At 41.0% G+C, this 19,808-nt stretch overlaps 1 protein-coding gene across 4 annotated transcripts in view; it reads left to right on the top strand.

Annotated features, from left to right (window-relative positions):
- frmpd4 (FERM and PDZ domain containing 4) overlaps positions 1-19,808 on the top strand; it is a 167,574-nt gene that overhangs the window by 100,851 nt on the left and 46,915 nt on the right. For all 4 annotated transcript variants that reach the window (XM_061879082.1, XM_061879085.1, XM_061879083.1 and 1 more), the window contains 2 exons: positions 13,359-13,519; positions 16,322-16,424. In XM_061879082.1, the coding sequence (XP_061735066.1) occupies positions 13,359-13,519; positions 16,322-16,424 (264 nt within the window). The remainder of the gene's footprint in view (positions 1-13,358; positions 13,520-16,321; positions 16,425-19,808) is intronic.

Below are 19,808 nucleotides of genomic sequence, written 5' to 3' on the forward strand. Positions count from 1 at the left end.
TAAAAAATGCACGCGTTTAGTTGTGTTCAGTGTTGAAAAAAATATCATATGGCTCTTACGGAAATACATTTTAAAATATTTGGATTCTTGGCTCTCTCAGCCAAAAAGGTTCCCGACCCCTGGATTAGATGAACATAATATTTTATTGGAGATTCTCGCCCTCTGGCTTAGAGCTTTACTTATTATCTAAATAAGTACGTCCACCTCACTCTGATGTCACAAAGAAGCCAGATTGCAAACCTGGGAAACAGAGGCATCCAAAAACGGTGTGCAAGATCAGTCCAAAATGCATAAATCTTATGATTTGACGCTTTGGCAAACACCAGTATCCAACACCATAACCACATTCATCCATCCATCCATCCATCCATTTTCTACCACTTATTCCCTTTGGGGTCGCTGGTGCCTATCTCAGCTACAATCGGGCGGAAGGCGGCTTACACCCCGGACAAGTTGCCATCTCATCGCAGGGCCAACACAGATAGACAGCATTCACGGGGAGGACATGCAAACTTCACACAGAAAGATCCAGAGCCCGGGATTGAACCCTGACTACTCAGGATAACCACATTCAGAGATTGGAAAAGACCAAATGCATCATCGGTCCCCGTTAATAAGACGCAAATTGAATATTAGATTTTTATTAGGACTGTCAAAATTACCGCTTTAATGCAGCTTAATCCATCATTTCGGGCCTGCTGGGAAGCAAGCAGCCCATATTATTATTGCTCATACTTCAAACTTTATTATTCTTTTTCCGCTCATTTCTCTTATGCTTAATACTGTTATATTTGACTAAAGGGGAGGTGACGGCAAACGGACACCAGGTGGCAGTATGTCCAAAGATGTATTAATATATATATATATATATATATATTAACAAATGTATATATGTAATAATCAATCAACAGAAAACATACTAAGTAAATGGAGCGTGGCAAAAACTCTAGAGTGTATGGTGTTAGTCTAAGTGTGTAAATTAACTGAAGTGTGTTTTACCCAAGTGTTGACAAAAGAGAACGCGGAAGTCCGTGGGGCAGGCAGAGGGTTCAGGTCAAACGAGCGAGGAGTCGAGGTACAAAGGAGGCAGTCAGAATCCAGAGGGAGATCCAGGGAAAAGAGTGAGACACACAGCTCACCCTGCGGGCGACGGAGGATTCTGTGGGGACACGGGAGAAGACACTGAGAACACGTAGAGGTACAGGGCACAAGGAGAGCAGGTTTGCATAACGCAGGGTGATTGCTTACGGTACGCATTTGGAACTAAGTTCCCGCCCGGATCCCTGTGTCCACTGGTCTTTTATGCTGCTCATCGTCAGTCACAGGTGTGTCCTGCAGCCGGCTGCGGCGGAGAGTGGGCGCGGTCCGCTTGGTGAACGCGGGGGCGTGTCTGGAGTGCGCTGTCGGCGGGTCCTCTGGTTGGACCCGCAGCGGAGAGAGACGCAGAATGCGCATGTCCCACAACAAATACGAGATGAACCGGTCAACGAACCCCCCACATATGTTATACCATCGGAAAGGTCACGTTTGCGCCGACAGCAGTATTTTAAATTGGGAACATTTCTTTGTTCACACTCCTCAGCCTTCCCGGTAAGGTTTATTCAGAGTGCACTGGAGAGGAGGCTACGCCGGATAGTCGAACTTGGGATTCAGGAGGAACAGTGTGGTTTTCGTCCTGGTCGTGGAACTGTGGACCAGCTCTATACTCTTGGCAGGGTTCTTGAGGGTGCATGGGAGTTTGCCCAACCAGTCTAGATGTGCTTTGTTGACTTGGAGAAGGCATTCGACCGTGTCTCTCGGGAAGTCCTGAGGGGAGTGCTCAGAGAGTTTGGGGTATCGGACTGTTTGATTGTGGCAGTCCGCTCCCTGTATGATCAGTGTCAGAGCTTGGTCCGCATTGCCGGCAGTAAGTCGGACACGTTTCCAGTGAGGGTTGGACTCCGCCAAGGCTGTCCTTTGTCACCGATTCTGTTCATAACTTTTATGGACAGAATTTCTAGGCGCAGCCAAGGCGTTGAGGGAATCCGGTTTGGTGGCTGCAGGATTAGGTCTCTGCTTTTTGCAGATGATGTGGTTCTGATGGCTTCATCTGGCCGGGATCTTCAGCTCTCACTGGATCGGTTCGCAGCAGAGTGTGAAGCGACTGGGATGAGGATCAGCACCTCCAAATCCGAGTCCATGGTTCTCGCTCGGAAAAGAGTGGAGTGCCATCTCCGGGTTGGGGAAGAGACCCTATCCCAAGTGGAGGAGTTCAAGTACCTCGGAGTCTTGTTCACGAGTGAGGGAAGAGTGGATCGTGAGATCGACAGGCGGATCGGTGCGGCGTCTTCAGTAATGTGGACGCTGTATCGATCTGTTGTGGTGAAGAAGGAGCTGAGCCGGAAGGAAAAGCTCTCAATTTACCGGTCGATCTACGTCCCCATCCTCACCTATGATCATGAGCTTTGGGTTGTGACCGAAAAGACAAGATCACGGGTACAAGCGGCTGAAATGAGTTTCCTCCGCCGGGTGGCGGGGTTCTCCCTTAGAGATAGGGTGAGAAGCTCTGCCAGCCGGGAGGAACTCAAAGTAAAGCCGCTGCTCCTCCACATCGAGAGGAGCCAGAAGAGGTGGTTCGGGCATCTGGTCAGGATGCCACCCAAACGCCTCTCTAGGGAGGTGTTTCGGGCACGTCCGACCGGTAGGAAGCCACGGGTAAGACCCAGTACACGTTGAAAAGACTGGCCCGGGAACGCTTCGGGATTCCCCGGGAAGAGCTGGACGAAGTGGCTGGGAAGAGGAGAGTCTGGGCTTCCCTGCTTTGGCTGCTGCCTCCGCGTCCCGACCTCGGATAAGCGGAAGAAGATGGATGAATGAATGGCATTTCTTTGTTACCATGGCGACGCTATTCCAAAAACCAATCGCTCTGGGCCAATTGAATAGGTAAGCAACCTTTATGATGACAGATAATGACAACAGAACGCTCCAAACTGCAAGATTACCTCCTCTTGTAGCTCAGCCATACTTTCACGTAGCTCGGTGCTTAACATCTCATTTTGTTCACACACTTGTCTACTTTAACCCTGGCTAAAAGGTTTTGACGGTTTGGATGGGTGGCCATCGGAAGGAGGCGAGCCCCACCGGGGTTCCTCCATTAAAGTGGATGGCATCCAATCTAATTTACTAAAGCGTAGAAGCCCTGAACATTTCTTTCTGTGAACAACTTGTCCTCATGGCCACATCTTTCATCCTAGTGCCATGTGTTTCGCTGAAATCGAAGACACACGTGTCCTGCCTCAGAAAATGTCACTTTTATGGAGGTCACGTGTGCCATTTTCCTTCTGTTGGCCCTCAAAGCCCAAGAAGTCAGCTAAATCTTTCATTGACTCCAATGTTAACTGTCGGTTTAAATTAAAAAAAAAAACACAACAATTCTAATTTTTTAACTTGAGGCGCTCACGGTGTGTTCGAAAAGTCCATATCTTGAAGCGTTTAGCCACAATCAGACTATGTTCGGCATGAACTTTTTTAACAAATCATATATTTAATTACATTAAGTTCTTTGAAGTCTTGTGACAGCCCCTCCACTCAGGTGTCCGAGTCTGGTATCTCTGTATAGTGGCGTAAATAAAAGTTCAATGGGCACACATTATAGACAGACAACAGGGCCACCCCCACTAGAAAAAAATATACTTTTTTTCAATATGCAGTGGTGTTAGCATACTTAGCATGCTAACGTTGTATGCGAGCCGTGAAGCTCATTTTCTATGTTTAAGCTTAATCAATCATGGACTTTTCTACTCCCTGCTTTTGACCAAGTGTACTTAGAGTTAACGTGCGTTAGTTATGAGAACGCTAGCATGCTAAAGTTTTTTTTTGTTTTTGTTAGCTTTCATGTTACTTTCTATGTTTACACCAATAATTACTGCATTTATGGTATTTCTTCTCACCCAGCAGGCTAATTTTTTCAGCTAATATTACACTTCGTTCTCTAATTCCGCAGCCATACAACTTATTGTCATATAACATGGTATATGACACATGATAGCTGTTAGCATTTTAATGTTAACATGCCAACATGCTAATAGTAGTATGCTAACTTTTTCGGCAAATTTTTCACATAGTAAAATTTCATATAACATAGTATGTGACACATGCTAACTTTTATTTTTTAGCTAAGTTTATACTTTTTTTGTCTAACTTCACACCTTAAAGTCATATAACTTGGTATGTGACACACGTAAACTGTCAAAATGTTAACCATGCACACTTGTTGTAGCTGATTTTACACTTGTTTCTCTAATTCCACACATTAAAGACATATAACTTGGTATGTTACACATGTTAACAGTCAAAATGTTAACCACGCTAACTTTTTGTAGCTGATTTCACACTTTTTTCTCTAATTCCACACCTTAAAGTCATATCACTTGGTAAGTGACACATGTTAACTGTCAAAGTGTTAACCATGCTAACTTTTTCTAGCTGATTTCACACTTTTTCCTCTAATTCCAAACCTTAAAGTCATATAACTTGGTATTCACCATGAATTGATTAACGTGTACCCTGACTTAAACAAGTTGAAAAACTTATTCGGGTGTTAACATTTAGTGGTCAATTGTTCGGAATATGTACTGTACTGTGCAATCTACTAATAAAAGTTTCAATCAATCAATCAATCAATCAATCAATCAATCATTCAATGTGACGCAGGTTAACTGTTAAAATGTTAGCCATGCAAACCAACTTTTTTAGCTAATTTTACACTTTTTTCTCTAATTCCACACCTTAAAGTCATATAACTTGGTAAGTGACACATGTTAACTGTCAAAATGTTAACCATGCTAACTTTTTCTAGCTGATTTTACACTTTTTTCTCTAATCCCACACATTAAAGTCATATAACTTGGTATGTGACATGTTAGTATGTGACATGTTAACTGTCAAAATGTTAGCCATGCTAACTTTTCCTAACTGATTTTACACTTTTTTCTCTAATTCCCCACCTTAAAGTCATATAACTTGGTATGTGACACATTAACTGTCAAAATGTTAGCCATGCTAACTTTTTCTAGCTGATTTTACACTTTTTTTCTCTAATTCCACACCTCAAAGTCATAGAACTTGGTAAGTGACACATGTTAACTGTCAAAATGTTAACCATGCTAACTTTTTCTAGCTGAGTGTACAGTTTTTTCTCTAATTCCACACCTTAAAGTCATATAACTTGGTATGTGACCCATGTTAACTGTTAAAATGTTAGCCATGCTAACTAACTTTTTTAGTTAATTTTTCCACTTTTTTTTTCCTCTAATTCCACTGCTACATACTTTAGAGGATTCGGCCCACCACAGTCCAAAATCCAGGTATATACGTATATATTTTTTATTATTTTAATTTTAAATCTGTCCTTTTTAATCTGTTTTCTACCGCTTGTTACTCTCGGTGTCCCCTCGGAATATATGTATATATATATATATATATATATATATATATATATATATATATATATATATATATATATATATATATATATACATACACACAGACCGGCCCCAGGCCCAATTTTTTTAACCCAATGGGGCCCCCAAGTCAAAAAGTTTGGGGACCCCTTCTTACAGTCATATAACTTGGTATGTGACAAATGCTAATTGTTAACATGCTAATGCTAGCATGCTAACATTCCACCGGATGCATGGGCCCTTGATACGTTGCATAGTGAAAGGTTGCGGAATCGAACAAGTCAATATGGAAGACATTAAAAAATATGTTTGTTCTTGCGATGACAATTTTGAGTACGAAAAAAAAAAATGATGAAACAGTTGATCACTCTCCACGAAGGAGTTTAATTTTAAATGAAATACTTCCGTTTTAAAATAGCTCATTAATAATACAAAAGTGTGGATAAATGTTTGTTTATAAAACCATTTGTTTATTACATGACCATGGTGTAAACCAGACCTGGGCAAATTAAGGCCCGGGGGCCACATGCGGCCCGTTGAGCTTTTCAATCTGGCCCGCCGGACATTCCCAAATAAATTTTTTAGATCTTTAAAATGGAAAGTGCACCTGCCATTATGATTTCCAGTCATGTTTTCTAATGACCGTGCAAAGTATTTCAATGCTTGGAATCTGGATAATTTATCAGTTACTATGCTCATATAGGTCATAGCAGCTCAGACGAGGCACCAAGCAGTGTGGGCGGGAAGCGATTCTACAGACTTTCACAACAAAGTTCTAAAGCTTAGTGATATATAGAATATAATATAAAAACATAGAAAGTACTTTTTTGATCCCTAGAGGAAATTCATCAAATATCAGATATATCTGATTGTAGGTGGGTTTATTTTGTACTCTCCGCGTTCATATTTCACAGTTTTTTGCATTTTTGCTACGTTTCACTTGGTTGTAAAATATGTCGATCCAAAGGGGGTGTGACATTCATATTTTGTCAATATTCAGTGTTTTATCGTTCATAGAAAAATGTAAAAATTCATTACGTTTTTTAAAGGCGGTCTGTCTTAACGCTTTTAAGCATTCAATCAGACATTGTTGTGAGGTTTTATAATAGTGTTCCTAAAACTAGATACACCGACCCCCAGACACATTTTTTTCTCTAAATGTGGCCCACGAGTTAAAATAATTGCCCAGGCATGGTGTAAACTGTCACGGCTTGGACTATGACTTGGAGATAATTTATTTTTTCCGACACAAGGGATAATTGGCACGAGCGAGACGTGAACGTGAGTACATTTTTATTTATTACTAACAAACTGCAAACCAAGAAAGCAAACAAAAGGCACGCACGAGGGCGGAGAACAAACTTGACTACAAAACAAAAGACTAGCACAAAGGCTATAAACTTTAAACATGAAACAAAACACTTGCACTGTGTCGTAAAGAAAACCAAAAACTTACTGTGACATGAGCATGAGGGAAACAGCATGGCTTGGCATGAAGGGGTTGAGGAATCCGGAGGTAAAGTTGCCAGACTGACTACCAGGTAACTATGGCTTAAATAATAACTATGATCATTACAAACAGGTGTGAGGGCTGAGAACAGGGGTGTGACATGAGGGCCGGGTGAAAATTAATGAGTTGTCATGGTAGCAACACAAACCAGGAAGTGCAAAACAGGAACTGAGTGTCCAAAAAACTAAACATAACATGACCAAAACAAAACAGGATTTCCTGGGCGTGACATAAAAGATAATAAATACGTTACGTGCATTAATATTTCCGTCTTATTTTATGACTCATGATAATTGAGTCATTAATATACATTAAAAATGAATGACATTTCATCCCGATTTATCGGAATTAATCACAACTAATTTATCCAAATCAGTTGACAGCACAGAAGCAATGTTCTCTAAAATATTTTTTTTTCCCTCACGGTGTGCAGCTCTAAGAATGAAACTAAGCATTGACAGGCGCAAAGCTTTTTTGAAACCCCCCCTCTGTTTTTTGTTGGCGAGTGGCAGATTTTCTGAAACCCCCCCTCTGTTTTTTGTCGGCGAGTGGCAGATTTTCCAGCGCCTTTGTGCCGTGACCGGTTAATTGTTAGTATTTAGTGTTGAACAGCACATGTGTCAAGAATAAGTGTGAATTAAACACTGTCTGCCTCGACTCGGAGCTTTAATTAACCAGCATGGCGGCCACCATCTGATTGTGCACTGAACAACTGAAAATATTACTGCGGGTTGGAACTAAATAATCAAACGGTTTCAGTGAAGAATGCAGTAATTGTCAAGGAAGTACGGTTTTTAATAGCGAGCAAAGGATGTTGTAACGCTGAAAATACGGATTCTACCTGCTGAAGCTTGCAGAGCGAGAGGATAAACATTGGACACTGTCCATCCATCCATCCATCTTCTTCCGCTAATCCGAGGTCGGGTTGCGGGGGCAGCAGCCTAAGCAGGGAAGCCCAGACTTCCTTCTCCACAGCCACTTCATCTAGCTCTTCCCGGGGGATCCCGAGGCGTTCCCAGGCCAGCCGGGAGACATAATCTTCCCAACGTGTCCTGGGTCTTCCCCGTGGCCGCCTACCGGTTGGACGTGCCCTAAACACCTCCCTAGGGAGGCGTTCGGGTGGCATCCTGACCAGATGCCCGAACCATCTCATCTGGCTCCTCTCCATGTGGAGGAGAAGCGGCTTTACTTTGAGTTCCTCCCGGATGACAGAGCTTCTTATCCTATATCTATATCAGTAGAATCATTTAAGTCTCACCTTAAAACTCATTTGTATGCTCTAGCCTTTAAATAGACTTCCTTTTTAGACCAGTTGATCTGCCGTTTCTTTTCTTTTTCTCCTATGTCCCACCCTCCCTTGTGGAGGGGGTCCGGTCCGATCCTGTGGCCATGTACTGCTCGCCTGTGTATCGGCTGGGGACATCTCTAGGCTGCTGATCCGCCTCCGCTTGGGATGTTTTCCTGCTGGCTCCGCTGTGAACGGGATTCTCGCTGCTGTGTTGGATCCGCTTTGGATTGGACTCTTGCGACTGTGTTGGATCCATTATGGATTGAACTTTCACAGTATCATGTTAGACCCGCTCGACATCCATTGCTTTCCTACTCTCCAAGGTTCTCATAGTCATCATTGTCACCGATGTCCCACTGGGTGTGAGTTTTCCTTGCCCTTATGTGGGCCTACCGAGGATGTCGTAGTGGTTTGTGCAGCCCTTTGAGACACTAGTGATTTAGGGCTATATAAGTAAACATTGATTGATTGATTGATTGATATCTAAGGAAGAGCCCAGAGAAAACTCATTTCGGCCGCTTGTACCCGTGATCTTATCCTTTCGGTCATGACCCAAAGCTCAGGTGAGGATGGGAACGTGGATCGATTGGTAAATTGAGAGCTCTGCCTTCCGGCTCAGCTCCTTCTTCACCACAACAGATCGGTACAACGTCCGCATTTTTGAAGAGGCCGCACCGATCTGCCTGTCGATCTCACGATCCACTCTTCCCCCACTCGTGAACAAGACTCCTAGGTACTTGAACTCCTCCACTTGGGGCAGGGTCTCCTCCCCAACCCGGAGATGGCACTCCACCCTTTTCCGGGCGAGAACCATGGACTCGGACTTGGAGGTGCTGATTCTCATTCCGGTCGCTTCACACTCGGCTGCGAACCGATCCAGTGAGAGCTGAAGATCCCGGCTAGATGAAGCCATCAGGACCACATCATCTGCAAAAAGCAGAGACCTAATCCCGCGGTCACCAAAACGGAACCCCTCTGTCCATAAAAGTTATGAACAGAATTGGTGACAAAGGACAGCCTTGGCGGAGTTCAGTTTTTGAACATGTAATTGTAATCATTTGTATTCATTCATGTTGTACTGTTTGTCCTATTCATGGTCATAGGTGAGCTGAAGACTAAATCAGCCGACTTTTGGCCGGAGACATTAAACAAAGTAATATTATCCTCATCAATCTTTATTGCTGACCTTAAGATCCATTAAACATATAAAACCACAATACAAAACATTAAAAACAAAACAATAAAACGTTAAAAACAAAACATAATAATGGAGGAAAGACTCAAGATGTACAAAAACTCAAAACCAGTGAAGTTGGCACGATGTGTAATTCGAAAATAAAAACACAATACGATGATTTGCAAATCATTTCAACTTATATTCAATTGAATAGACTGCAAATACAAAATATTTAATGTTTGAACTGAGAAACGTATTTTTATTTGGCAAATAATCATTAACTTAGAATTTAATGGCAGCAACACATTGCAAAAAAATTAGCACGGGGGCATTTTTACCACTGTGTTACATGGCCTTTCCTTTTAACAACACTCAGTAAACGTTTGGGAACTGAGGAGACCAATTTTTGAAGCTTTTCAGGTGGAATTCTTTCCCATTCTTGCTTGATGTACAGCTTAAGTTCTTCAACAGTCCGGGGTCTCCGTTGTGATATTTCAGGCTTCATAATGTGCCACACATTTCCAATGGGAGACAGACAGGCCAGTCTAGTACCGCACTCTTTTACTACAAAGCCATGCTGTTGTAAAATGTAATTAGGCATTGTCTTGCTGAAATAAGCAGGGGTCTCCATGATAACGTTGTTTGGATGTCAGCATATGTTGTTCCAAAACCTGTATATACCATCCCTCCATCCATTTTCTACCGCTTATTCCCTTTTGGGATCGCGGGGGGTGCTGGCGCCTATCTCAGCTACAATCGGGCGGAAGGCGGGGTACACCCTGGACAAGTTGCCACCTCATCGCAGGGCCAACACAGACAGACAGACAACATTCACACTCACGTTCACACACGAGGGCCTGGTGCCTTCACAGATGTGTAAGTTACCCATGCTTTGGGCACTAATACACCCCCATACCATCACAAATACTGGCTTTTGAACTTTGTGTCTATAACAGTCCTGATGGTTCTTTTCCTCTTTGGTCCAGAGCACACAATATCCAAAGTTTCCAAAAACAATTTTAAATGTGGGCTGGTCAGACCACAGAACACGTTTCCCCTTTGCATCAGTCCATCTTTAGATGAGCTCGGACCCAGCGAAGTCAGCGGAGTTTCTGGGTGTTGTTGATAAATGGCTGTCGCTTTGGATAGTAGAGTTTTATCTTGAACTTACAAATGTAGCGACGAACTGTAGCTACTGACAGTGGTTTTTCTGAAGTGTTCCTTAGCCCATATGGTGATATCCTTTACACACTGATGTCGCGTTTTGATGCAGTACCGCCTGAGAGATCGAAGGTCTGTAATATCATTGCTTACATTCAGTGATTTCTCCAGATTTTCTGAACCTTTTGATGATATTATGGACCGTAGATGGTGAAATCCCTTAATTCCGTGCAATAGCTGGTTGAGAAATTATGTTGTTCCTAAACTGTTTGACAATTTGCTCACGCATTTGTTCACAAAGTGGTGACCCTCGCCCCATCCTTGTTTGTGAATGACTGAGCATTGCATGGAAGCTGCTTTTATACCCAATCATGGCACCCACCTGTTCCCAATTTGTCTGTTCACCTGTGGGATGTTCCAAATAAGTGTTTAATGAGCATCCCTCAACTTTATCAGTCTTTTGTGCCACTTGTGCCAGCTTTTTTGAAACATGTGCAGGCATCAAATTCCAAATGAGCTAATATTTGCAAAAAATAACAAAGGTGCATCAACCTACTGCTGGTATTTCGCAAATGCTTATGTACATGTGATTTTCTTAGTTTTTCATTTTTAACAAAATTGTCCATTTAAAAAAGAAAACTTTTCACATTGCCCCTATAGGGTATTACATGTAGAATGTTAAGGACACAACTTTATTTAATCCACGAACAGGTTTTATCGGGCCCGCGTTCTCTAAGTATAAAAATTAACCTGTATTTTTTGAATGAAAAAAAAAACATCTGTTGTAAATGTGTCCACTGGATGTCGCAAAAGCAATTATTTGTATCTTTGTAGATGATACTACATGTGTACATCAGGCAAGGAAAATGATCAAACTACATAAATAACACACTGTAAATTGTTTTTGATAAAACATTTTTATCTTCATAGATTGAAAATGACTACCAATGAATTGATTGATGAACATTATCACATAATTTATTCATAAAATAGGATAGGATAGGATAGGATAGGATAAAATAGGATAGGATAGGATAGGTCTTTATTGTCATTGCACAAGTACAACAAAACTTTGTTTTCAGCACAAACCTGTTCAAGATTAGACAAACAAACAGTGTACAGGGTTACAGAACAAGAACGCTGATGGGTCGCCATAAGGCGCCCCGTAAAAGATAGGAAAAAGGTAAACGCTGGGGAAGGATGAGTAAAAAAAATATAATCTAGACTGGGCTCCTAAGGGGGCCCAGTCTGTAGTGGGAAAAAAAAACCTCCATAGCAAAGCACATATATATATTACAACATACATCTCGAGATATCTAGCAACAGAGGGAAGGGAGTTCGGGGTCATGATGGTAGGCCGCAGCTCTCAGGCGCTGACCATCCATTCATCACCCCTATGGGATTTGCGTCGAGGGCGTTGGGTTGGGGTGGTGGGGTGTGTATGTGTGGCGTATACTTTAATAATATAAACAACAACAAATAAAGATAGAATACTATTAACCAAAACAAGTAAACGTAAAATAAAACCAACAACATTATGATTTGTGTCAGGCTTGCCCCTGACAGTTTGACTATGTTTTAGTTTTTTCCTCTGCATTTGTCTGTTTCCTGTGTTTATTATTTCCTGTCTTTTAGTTCCTGTCAAGTGCTCTTATTTTGTCAGCTTCTTGTCTTGTTCCCTGAGTGCTGTGTTCCTCCTCAGTGTGTTTAGTATTTCCTGTCCTTAGTTCCTGTCTAGTGCTCTTGTTCCCTGAGTGCTGTGTTCCCCTCCAGCCGTGGCTGATTGGCATCTGGCCACACCTGTTGCCAATCAGCCGGCTCCTGTTTGTACCTCCTTTGTCTTGTGCCAGTGGCTGGATCATTGTATTGTCATTCGGACTTGTCGTTGCCATATGTTGCTCTTGTCGTGTCTGTGATTCTTTTCAGCTGTTACCTGTCATGCTACATTTTGTCCTGGTCGTCGTAGCGGTAAGCTGTTCTTGTTAGCCATTAGTTATTTCCAGTTTTTCTGTTTGCTATCCACTAGCTTCCATGCTAAAGTTACTTTTTGTTTTCTAACTTCCAGTGCTAGCTCCCTTAGTTTGTTTTTCAGACCACGTGCGTGCTTTTTGTTTGTTCTTGTTCTATCATTTAAATGAAATCATGTTTTCCCTTTGAATGCCTGCCTCCTTCTCTGCATCGTGGGGTTCGTCAACAAATAACCCTGACAATTTGTACATTTTCAGAATGCAATTTTTAAACAGAGAAAACAATCTGAAGTTGTCTTTACTTTTAAGTTATCGTGGCGTGATTTTTAACCAGTCCGGCTCACTCGGGAGTAGATTTTTCTCTATGTGGTCCCCAATATAAAATGAGTTTGACACCCCTGGTTTTAACGTAACAAAATGTTTAAAAAGTGAACCGCTGTGAGTAGCTTCCGGATGCAATGGAGTTTTAAGTCTAGGCCATTTTTAATTGTTTTAACAGCATTTTTTTTTAAAGAAAATACCTTAATTTTACCCACAGTCCTGGGAGATTTCACATATTCTGAATTCCAAATGTGTGGAAATGCAAATGCATTAGTCATGCCAACGTAACGACAAATAGGTCACCCAGACTCTAAGCTAAAATGAAAAGAAAGGCTTCAAATTAGACGAATAAACAAACAAATGTACTTCATGACATCATGAAAACATGGACATTTAAAAAAAAAAATCTATATAATATTAAACAGTGGAGGGGGCACATTTTGAATGCCAGCTTTTACAGACGATCTAATAAGCGTTGTTTCATTTTCTACAGCCAATTCAGCCAGAGCATCTCCCTGGAAGAAGTCCGCCTAGATGGAGACAAGTTTGTGCCGCCAGCACCCCGGAAGGTGGAGATGAGACGAGACCCAGTGCTCGGCTTTGGCTTTGTGGCGGGCAGTGAGAAACCCGTGGTGGTCCGCTCGGTCACACCAGGTAAAGTGACTCATCGGCTATTTGGCTAATACACCGTTAGATGGTAACAAAACGGGAAATCCGCTGCTGTGGTTTGAACGGATGAATCATCGATTTTAACAAGACCCGATGAGTAAGCAAGCGCTCATTAAAGTTGGCGCACAGGAAGTGTTTGAGGAAAAGATATCTTTTTAGTTTGTATGAATAAATGTAGTTGGTGTGTGTTTGTGTGTGTGCGTGTATGTGTTCTGGCAATTCTGACTTAATGGGGACATCGCTCTGTTTACACCTTTAGGGGACCTCTGACGGTATGGGGACAAAACAAAACAGGTCCCCCTAAAAGGAAACCTTTTTAAAAGATAGTCAGATCCATTGTGAAGATGTCATATTTTAATTTGAACTTTTTTTTTTTTTTTTTAAATAGTCCTCACTAGTCACGAACAAATGTGTGTAAATTATGCAAAATTATTGAAATTTGGTCCCCATGAACCGTATTGACTCTTTTTCCCCAGGGTCCCTAGTAAGACTGATCAGCACGTTACTTCATCAATCCAGAGATTTAAAGACGTGTATGAGCTAACTGAGCGGTGGCCAACTAATTGTTTTTACGCCTCCACAACATGTAGAAAGGGTGGTCCCCACAAGTTTAAAAACTTGGTTCCCAATTCAAATGATAACGTGTGTGTGTGTGTGTGTGTGTGTGTGTGTGTGTGTGTGTATTCCGGCAATTCTGACTTAATGGGGACATCGCTCTGTTTACACCTTTAGGGGACCTCTGACGGTATGGGGACAAAACAAAACAGGTCCCCCTAAAAGGAAACCTTTTTAAATGATAGTCAGATCCATTGTGAAGATGTCATATTTTAATTTGAACTTTTTTTTTTTTTTTTTTAATTGTCCTCACTAGTCACGAACAAATGTGTGTAAATTATGCAAAATTATTGAAATTTGGTCCCCATGAACCATATTAACTCTTTTTCCCCAGGGTCCCTAGTAAGACTGATCAGCACATTACTTCATCAATCCAGAGATTCAAAGACGTGTATGAGCTAACTGAGCGGTGGCCAACTAATTGTTTTTACGCCTCCACAACACGTAGAAAGGGTGGTCCCCACAAGATCAAAGACTTGGTTCCCAATTCAAATGATAACGTGTGTGTGTGTGTGTGTATTCCGGCAATTCTGACTTAATGGGGACATCGCTCTGTTTACACCTTTAGGGGACCTCTGACAGTATGGGGACAAACCAAAACAGGTCCCCCTAAAAGGAAACCTTTTTAAATGATAGTCAGATCCATTGTGAAGATGTCATATTTTAATTTGAACTTTTTTTTTTTTTTTTTTAAATGGTCCTCACTAGTCACGAACAAATGTGTGTAAATTATGCAAAATTATTGAAATTTGGTCCCCATGAACCGTATTAACTCTTTTTCCCCAGGGTCCCTAGTAAGACTGATCAGCACATTACTTCATCAATCCAGAGATTTAAAGACGTGTATGAGCTAACTGAGCGGTGGCCAACTAATTGTTTTTACGCCTCCACAACATGTAGAAAGGGTGGTCCCCACAAGATCAAAGACTTGGTTCCCAATTCAAATGATAACGTGTGTGTGTGTGTGTGTGTGTGTGTGTGTGTGTGTGTGTGTGTGTGTGTGTGTGTGTGTGTGTGTGTGTGTGTGTGTGTGTGTGTGTGTGTGTGTGTATTCCGGCAATTCTGACTTAATGGGGACATCGCTCTGTTTACACCTTTAGGGGACCTCTGACAGTATGGGGACAAACCAAAACAGGTCCCCCTAAAAGGAAACCTTTTTAAATGATAGTCAGATCCATTGTGAAGATGTCATATTTTAATTTGAACTTTTTTTTTTTTTTTTTTAAATGGTCCTCACTAGTCACGAACAAATGTGTGTAAATTATGCAAAATTATTGAAATTTGGTCCCCATGAACCGTATTAACTCTTTTTCCCCAGGGTCCCTAGTAAGACTGATCAGCACATTACTTCATCAATCCAGAGATTTAAAGACGTGTATGAGCTAACTGGGCGGTGGCCACCTAATTGTTTTTATGCCTCCACGACCTGTAGAAAGGGTGGTCCCCACAAGTGATGATCAAAAACTTGATCCCCATTCCAAATGATAACCAGCATGGGTGTGTGTATGTGTGTGTGTGTGTGTGTGTGTGTGTGTGTTCTGGCAATGCTGACTTAATGGGGACATCGCTCTGTTTACACTTTTAGGGGACCTCTGACGGAATGGGGACAAAAAAAAAACAGGTCCCCGAAAGGGAGACCTTTCTAAATGATAGTCAGATCCATTTTGAAAATGCCTAAGTGATTTTTTTTTAAGGTTTGGTTAATAAAACATGTTCACTGGTTAGTTTGAGTGTGTTTCAGTAATGTCACAGAAGATTCAGGATTTGTTTTAACATTTAAGTGGTGAAACTTCCTATAAGAGGACAGCTGTAGTGCTGTATTCTGAGGATCATGTCATATTTAATTTGAACTTTTTTTTTTTTTAAATGGTCCTCACTATTCACGAACAAATGTGTGTGATTATGCAAAATTATTTAAACTTGGTCCCCCATGAACTCTATTAACTCTTTTTCCCCAAGGTCCCCAGTAAGACTGATCAGCACATTACTTCATCAATCCAGAGATTTAAAGATGTGTATGAGCTAACTGGGCGGTGGCCACCTAATTGTTTGTACGCCTCCACAACCTGTAGAAAGGGTGGTCCCCACAAGATCAAAAACTTGGTTCCCAATTCTAATGATAACATGTGTGTGTGTGTGTGTGTGTGTGTGTGTGTGTGTGTGTTTTAACAGGGGGCCCATCAGAAGGCAAGTTAATCCCAGGGGACGAGATCATCATGATCAATGATGAGCCTGTCAGTACTGCACCCAGGGAGAGGGTTATTGACCTCGTCAGGTACAGTAGAACCTCATAAGGCCTTTTAAGGACGTTTACTGTTCACTCTCAGTAGAAGTGTGGCATTTTTCAGTCAACCTAACAAGTAGTGATAGTCAATACAACAACAACGCACGATTCGATTCACATTCTTGGGGCGACGATTTAATTCAAAATCGATTCTTAATTTAAACCAATTTGCACAATAGTTTATTTGGTTAAAAAAATATAAAATAAAACCTTTTCAAAACAGGTTACAGCCTCGGTGTCAAACGTACAGCCTGGGATCAGTTTGCTAAGTATAAAAATGAGCAGAAATTTTTGAATGAAATAAACTGCTGTTCCAAATGTGTCCACTAGATGTCTCAATAGCAATTCTTTGTATTTTTGTAGATGATGCTATATATGTAAAAAAAAAATAACCCCATGATGTTAGTGCACCAGTTGAGGAAAAAGAGCAAACTACATAAATAACATCCTGTTATGTGATTTCGATATTTTTTTTTTATCTTAGTAGATTGAAAATTAACACCAATAAGTTGACTGATGAACATTATCACATAATTTATTCAGAAAGTATCAATAACGACAAATATAGATAAAATACTATTAACTGCAACATGTAAGTGTAAAAAAAAAAACAACAAGATGATGATTTTCAGAATGTGCTTGTTCTATTTCTAAACAAAGAAAACAATCTGAAGTTGTCGTTATTTTTAAGTTACCGTGCCGTGATTCTACCAGTCTGGCCCACTTGGGAGTAGATTTTTCTCCATGTGGCCCCCGATTTAAAATAAGTTTGACACCCCTAGGTTACAGCTTACAAAACCTTGTCTTGGCAGCTGAGTTATATGTGCAGCAAGTGAGATGGCATGAAATTTATATATATATTTTTAAAAAAATTATATATATATATATATATATATATATATATATATATATATATATATATATATATATATTTATTTATTTTTTATTTATTTATTTATTTATTTTCCTGCATCGATTCTTGAAAACTATAAATCAATTTAGAATCACAATAAATAAAAATTACGATTTGGACGTAAATCCATTTTTTTTTAGCACCTACTAACATTAATACCTAGATCATCAAGAACGTATTTACCAGAAGTGTCAGGCTTTCCTCTGATAGTTTGACTACGTTTTAGTTTTTTCCTCTGCATTTGTTTGTTTCCTCTGTGTTTAGTATTTCCTGTCCTTAGTTCCTGTCTAGTGCTCTTATTTTGGTTCGGCTTCCTGTCTGTCTCCCTGTGTCCTGTTTTCACTCAGCTGCGGCTGATTGGCATCTGGTCACACCTGATGTCAATCAGCCAGCTCCTATTTTACCTGCTTTGTTCCTCCAGTCAGGGCTGGATCGTTGTATTGTCGTGTCAATGTCATTTTCTACTTGTCATTCCTACTGGTCCTGTGATTGCAGCGTAGCGGTAAGCTATATTTGGTAGATGTTTTGTAGCTTACTGTTTTCTGTTCCCTGCTTCCGATTTGTTTGTTCATATCCCTTAGTTTGTTACATCCGCCCACGTGCGTGATTTTTGTTTGTACCCTTTGTTTGTTCTAGTTGTAGTATTTTAAATTAAAACCATGTTTTCCCATTCAATGCCTGCCTCCATCTCTGCATCTTGGGGTTCGTCACCAAACAACCTTGACAAGAAGAGTAGAATAGTACCTTCATTTACGGGCTTAATTGGGTCTGTTTCGGAGTTCTTAACTTCAAATTATTGTCTCCCACTGACATTAATTCAAATCAATGTAAGCGGTAGCATATGTGTTTTTTTTTAAAAGGAAATTCAAACACAATTTTTAAGTGTGCATTCCTATAATGTTACATTTTATTTTTCAAGTACATTTTATATATTATTTATTTTTATTATCATATTTTGCAATGTTTCTATTTTATCCTGCGGTATGCTCTTTCTGATTGTACTATTTATATTTACCATGTGAAGCATTTTGTGAGCTCTCTGTGAAAGAAGTGCTATCTATATAAAATGTACTTATTTACTTACTTTTAAAAAGAAAACAAATGTTTTGGGATCATAAACAATTATATGGGGCTTCACGGTGGCAGAGGGGTTAGTGCGTCTGCCTCACAATACAAAGGTCCTGCAGTCCTGTGTTCAAATCCAGGCTCGGGATCTTTCTGTGTGGAGTTTGCATGTTCTCCCCGTGAATGTGTGGGTTCCCTCCGGGTACTCCGGCTTCCTCCCACTTCCAAAGACATGCACCTGGGGATAGGTTGATTGGCAACACTAAATTGGCCCTAGTGTGTGAATGTGAGTGTGAATGTTGTCTGTCTATCTGTGTTGGCCCTGCGATGAGGTGGCGACTTGTCCAGGGTGTACCCCGCCTTCCGCCCGATTGTAGCTGAGATAGGCGCCAGCGCCCCCCGCGACCCCGAAAGGGAATAAGCGGTAGTAAATGGATGGATGGAAACAATTATATGCAAACAATACAATTGAAATGTACTACTAAGAACTACTGAAGTATTGTGATAAAAATAAGCAACATTCACTTTGGAGAGTGGACTCCTACAGTATCTCCTTTGAGCCATCAGCAGCTTTTCTATATTTTTAAGAATGCATGTCAACCATTTAGATATTATTTTACCATTCTTGACTGGCATTGAACTCCATCTGCTTCTGTATAGTGCAGACTAGCAGTGATAGGCTCAAATTGCTCCACCAAATTGGCGACATGGACAATTCCAAGCTCCCAACCTTGTGGGAGCGGTTTGGAGCGGGCCCCTTCCTCTTCCAACATGACTGTGCACCACCAGTACACAAAGCAAGGTCCATAAAGACATGGATGACAGAGTCTGGTGTGGATGAACTTGACTGAGTCTTGACCTGAACACCTTTGGGATGAATTAGAACGGAGACTGAGAGCCAGGCTTTCTCGACCAACATCAATGCGCTTTTGGAAAAATGGTCGAAAATTCCTATAAACAAACTCTACAACTTTGTGGACAGCCTTCCCAGAAGAGTTGAAGCTGTAATAGCTGCAAAAAGTGGACCGACATAATGTTGAACCCTATGAGTTAGGAATGGGATGGCACTTCAAGTTCATATGTGAGTCAAAGCAGGTGGCCAAATACCTTTGGCAATATAGTGTATATTTGTAGATATTACACTAATTTTGCCTGATAACTTATAACAAAAAGCTATGTTTGCGATATTTCATTCCGATAGATATGACTTGACGCCCCTGAAGGAGGCCACAATTCCCTACAAAGTTCACACTGCACCCAAAAACAAACACCCTTAACTGTGGGGCCGAGATGTTACTGGCAACACAACAGGGAGCACTGTGGTGAAGTAACAGCATACACCATGAGACATCAGCGTGCATCACGAGATGACAAATTAGAAGATCATTGGGAGATTC

This window comes from Nerophis ophidion, linkage group LG19 (genome assembly GCF_033978795.1).
Source record: "Nerophis ophidion isolate RoL-2023_Sa linkage group LG19, RoL_Noph_v1.0, whole genome shotgun sequence".
Taxonomy (NCBI): Eukaryota; Metazoa; Chordata; class Actinopteri; order Syngnathiformes; family Syngnathidae; genus Nerophis; species Nerophis ophidion.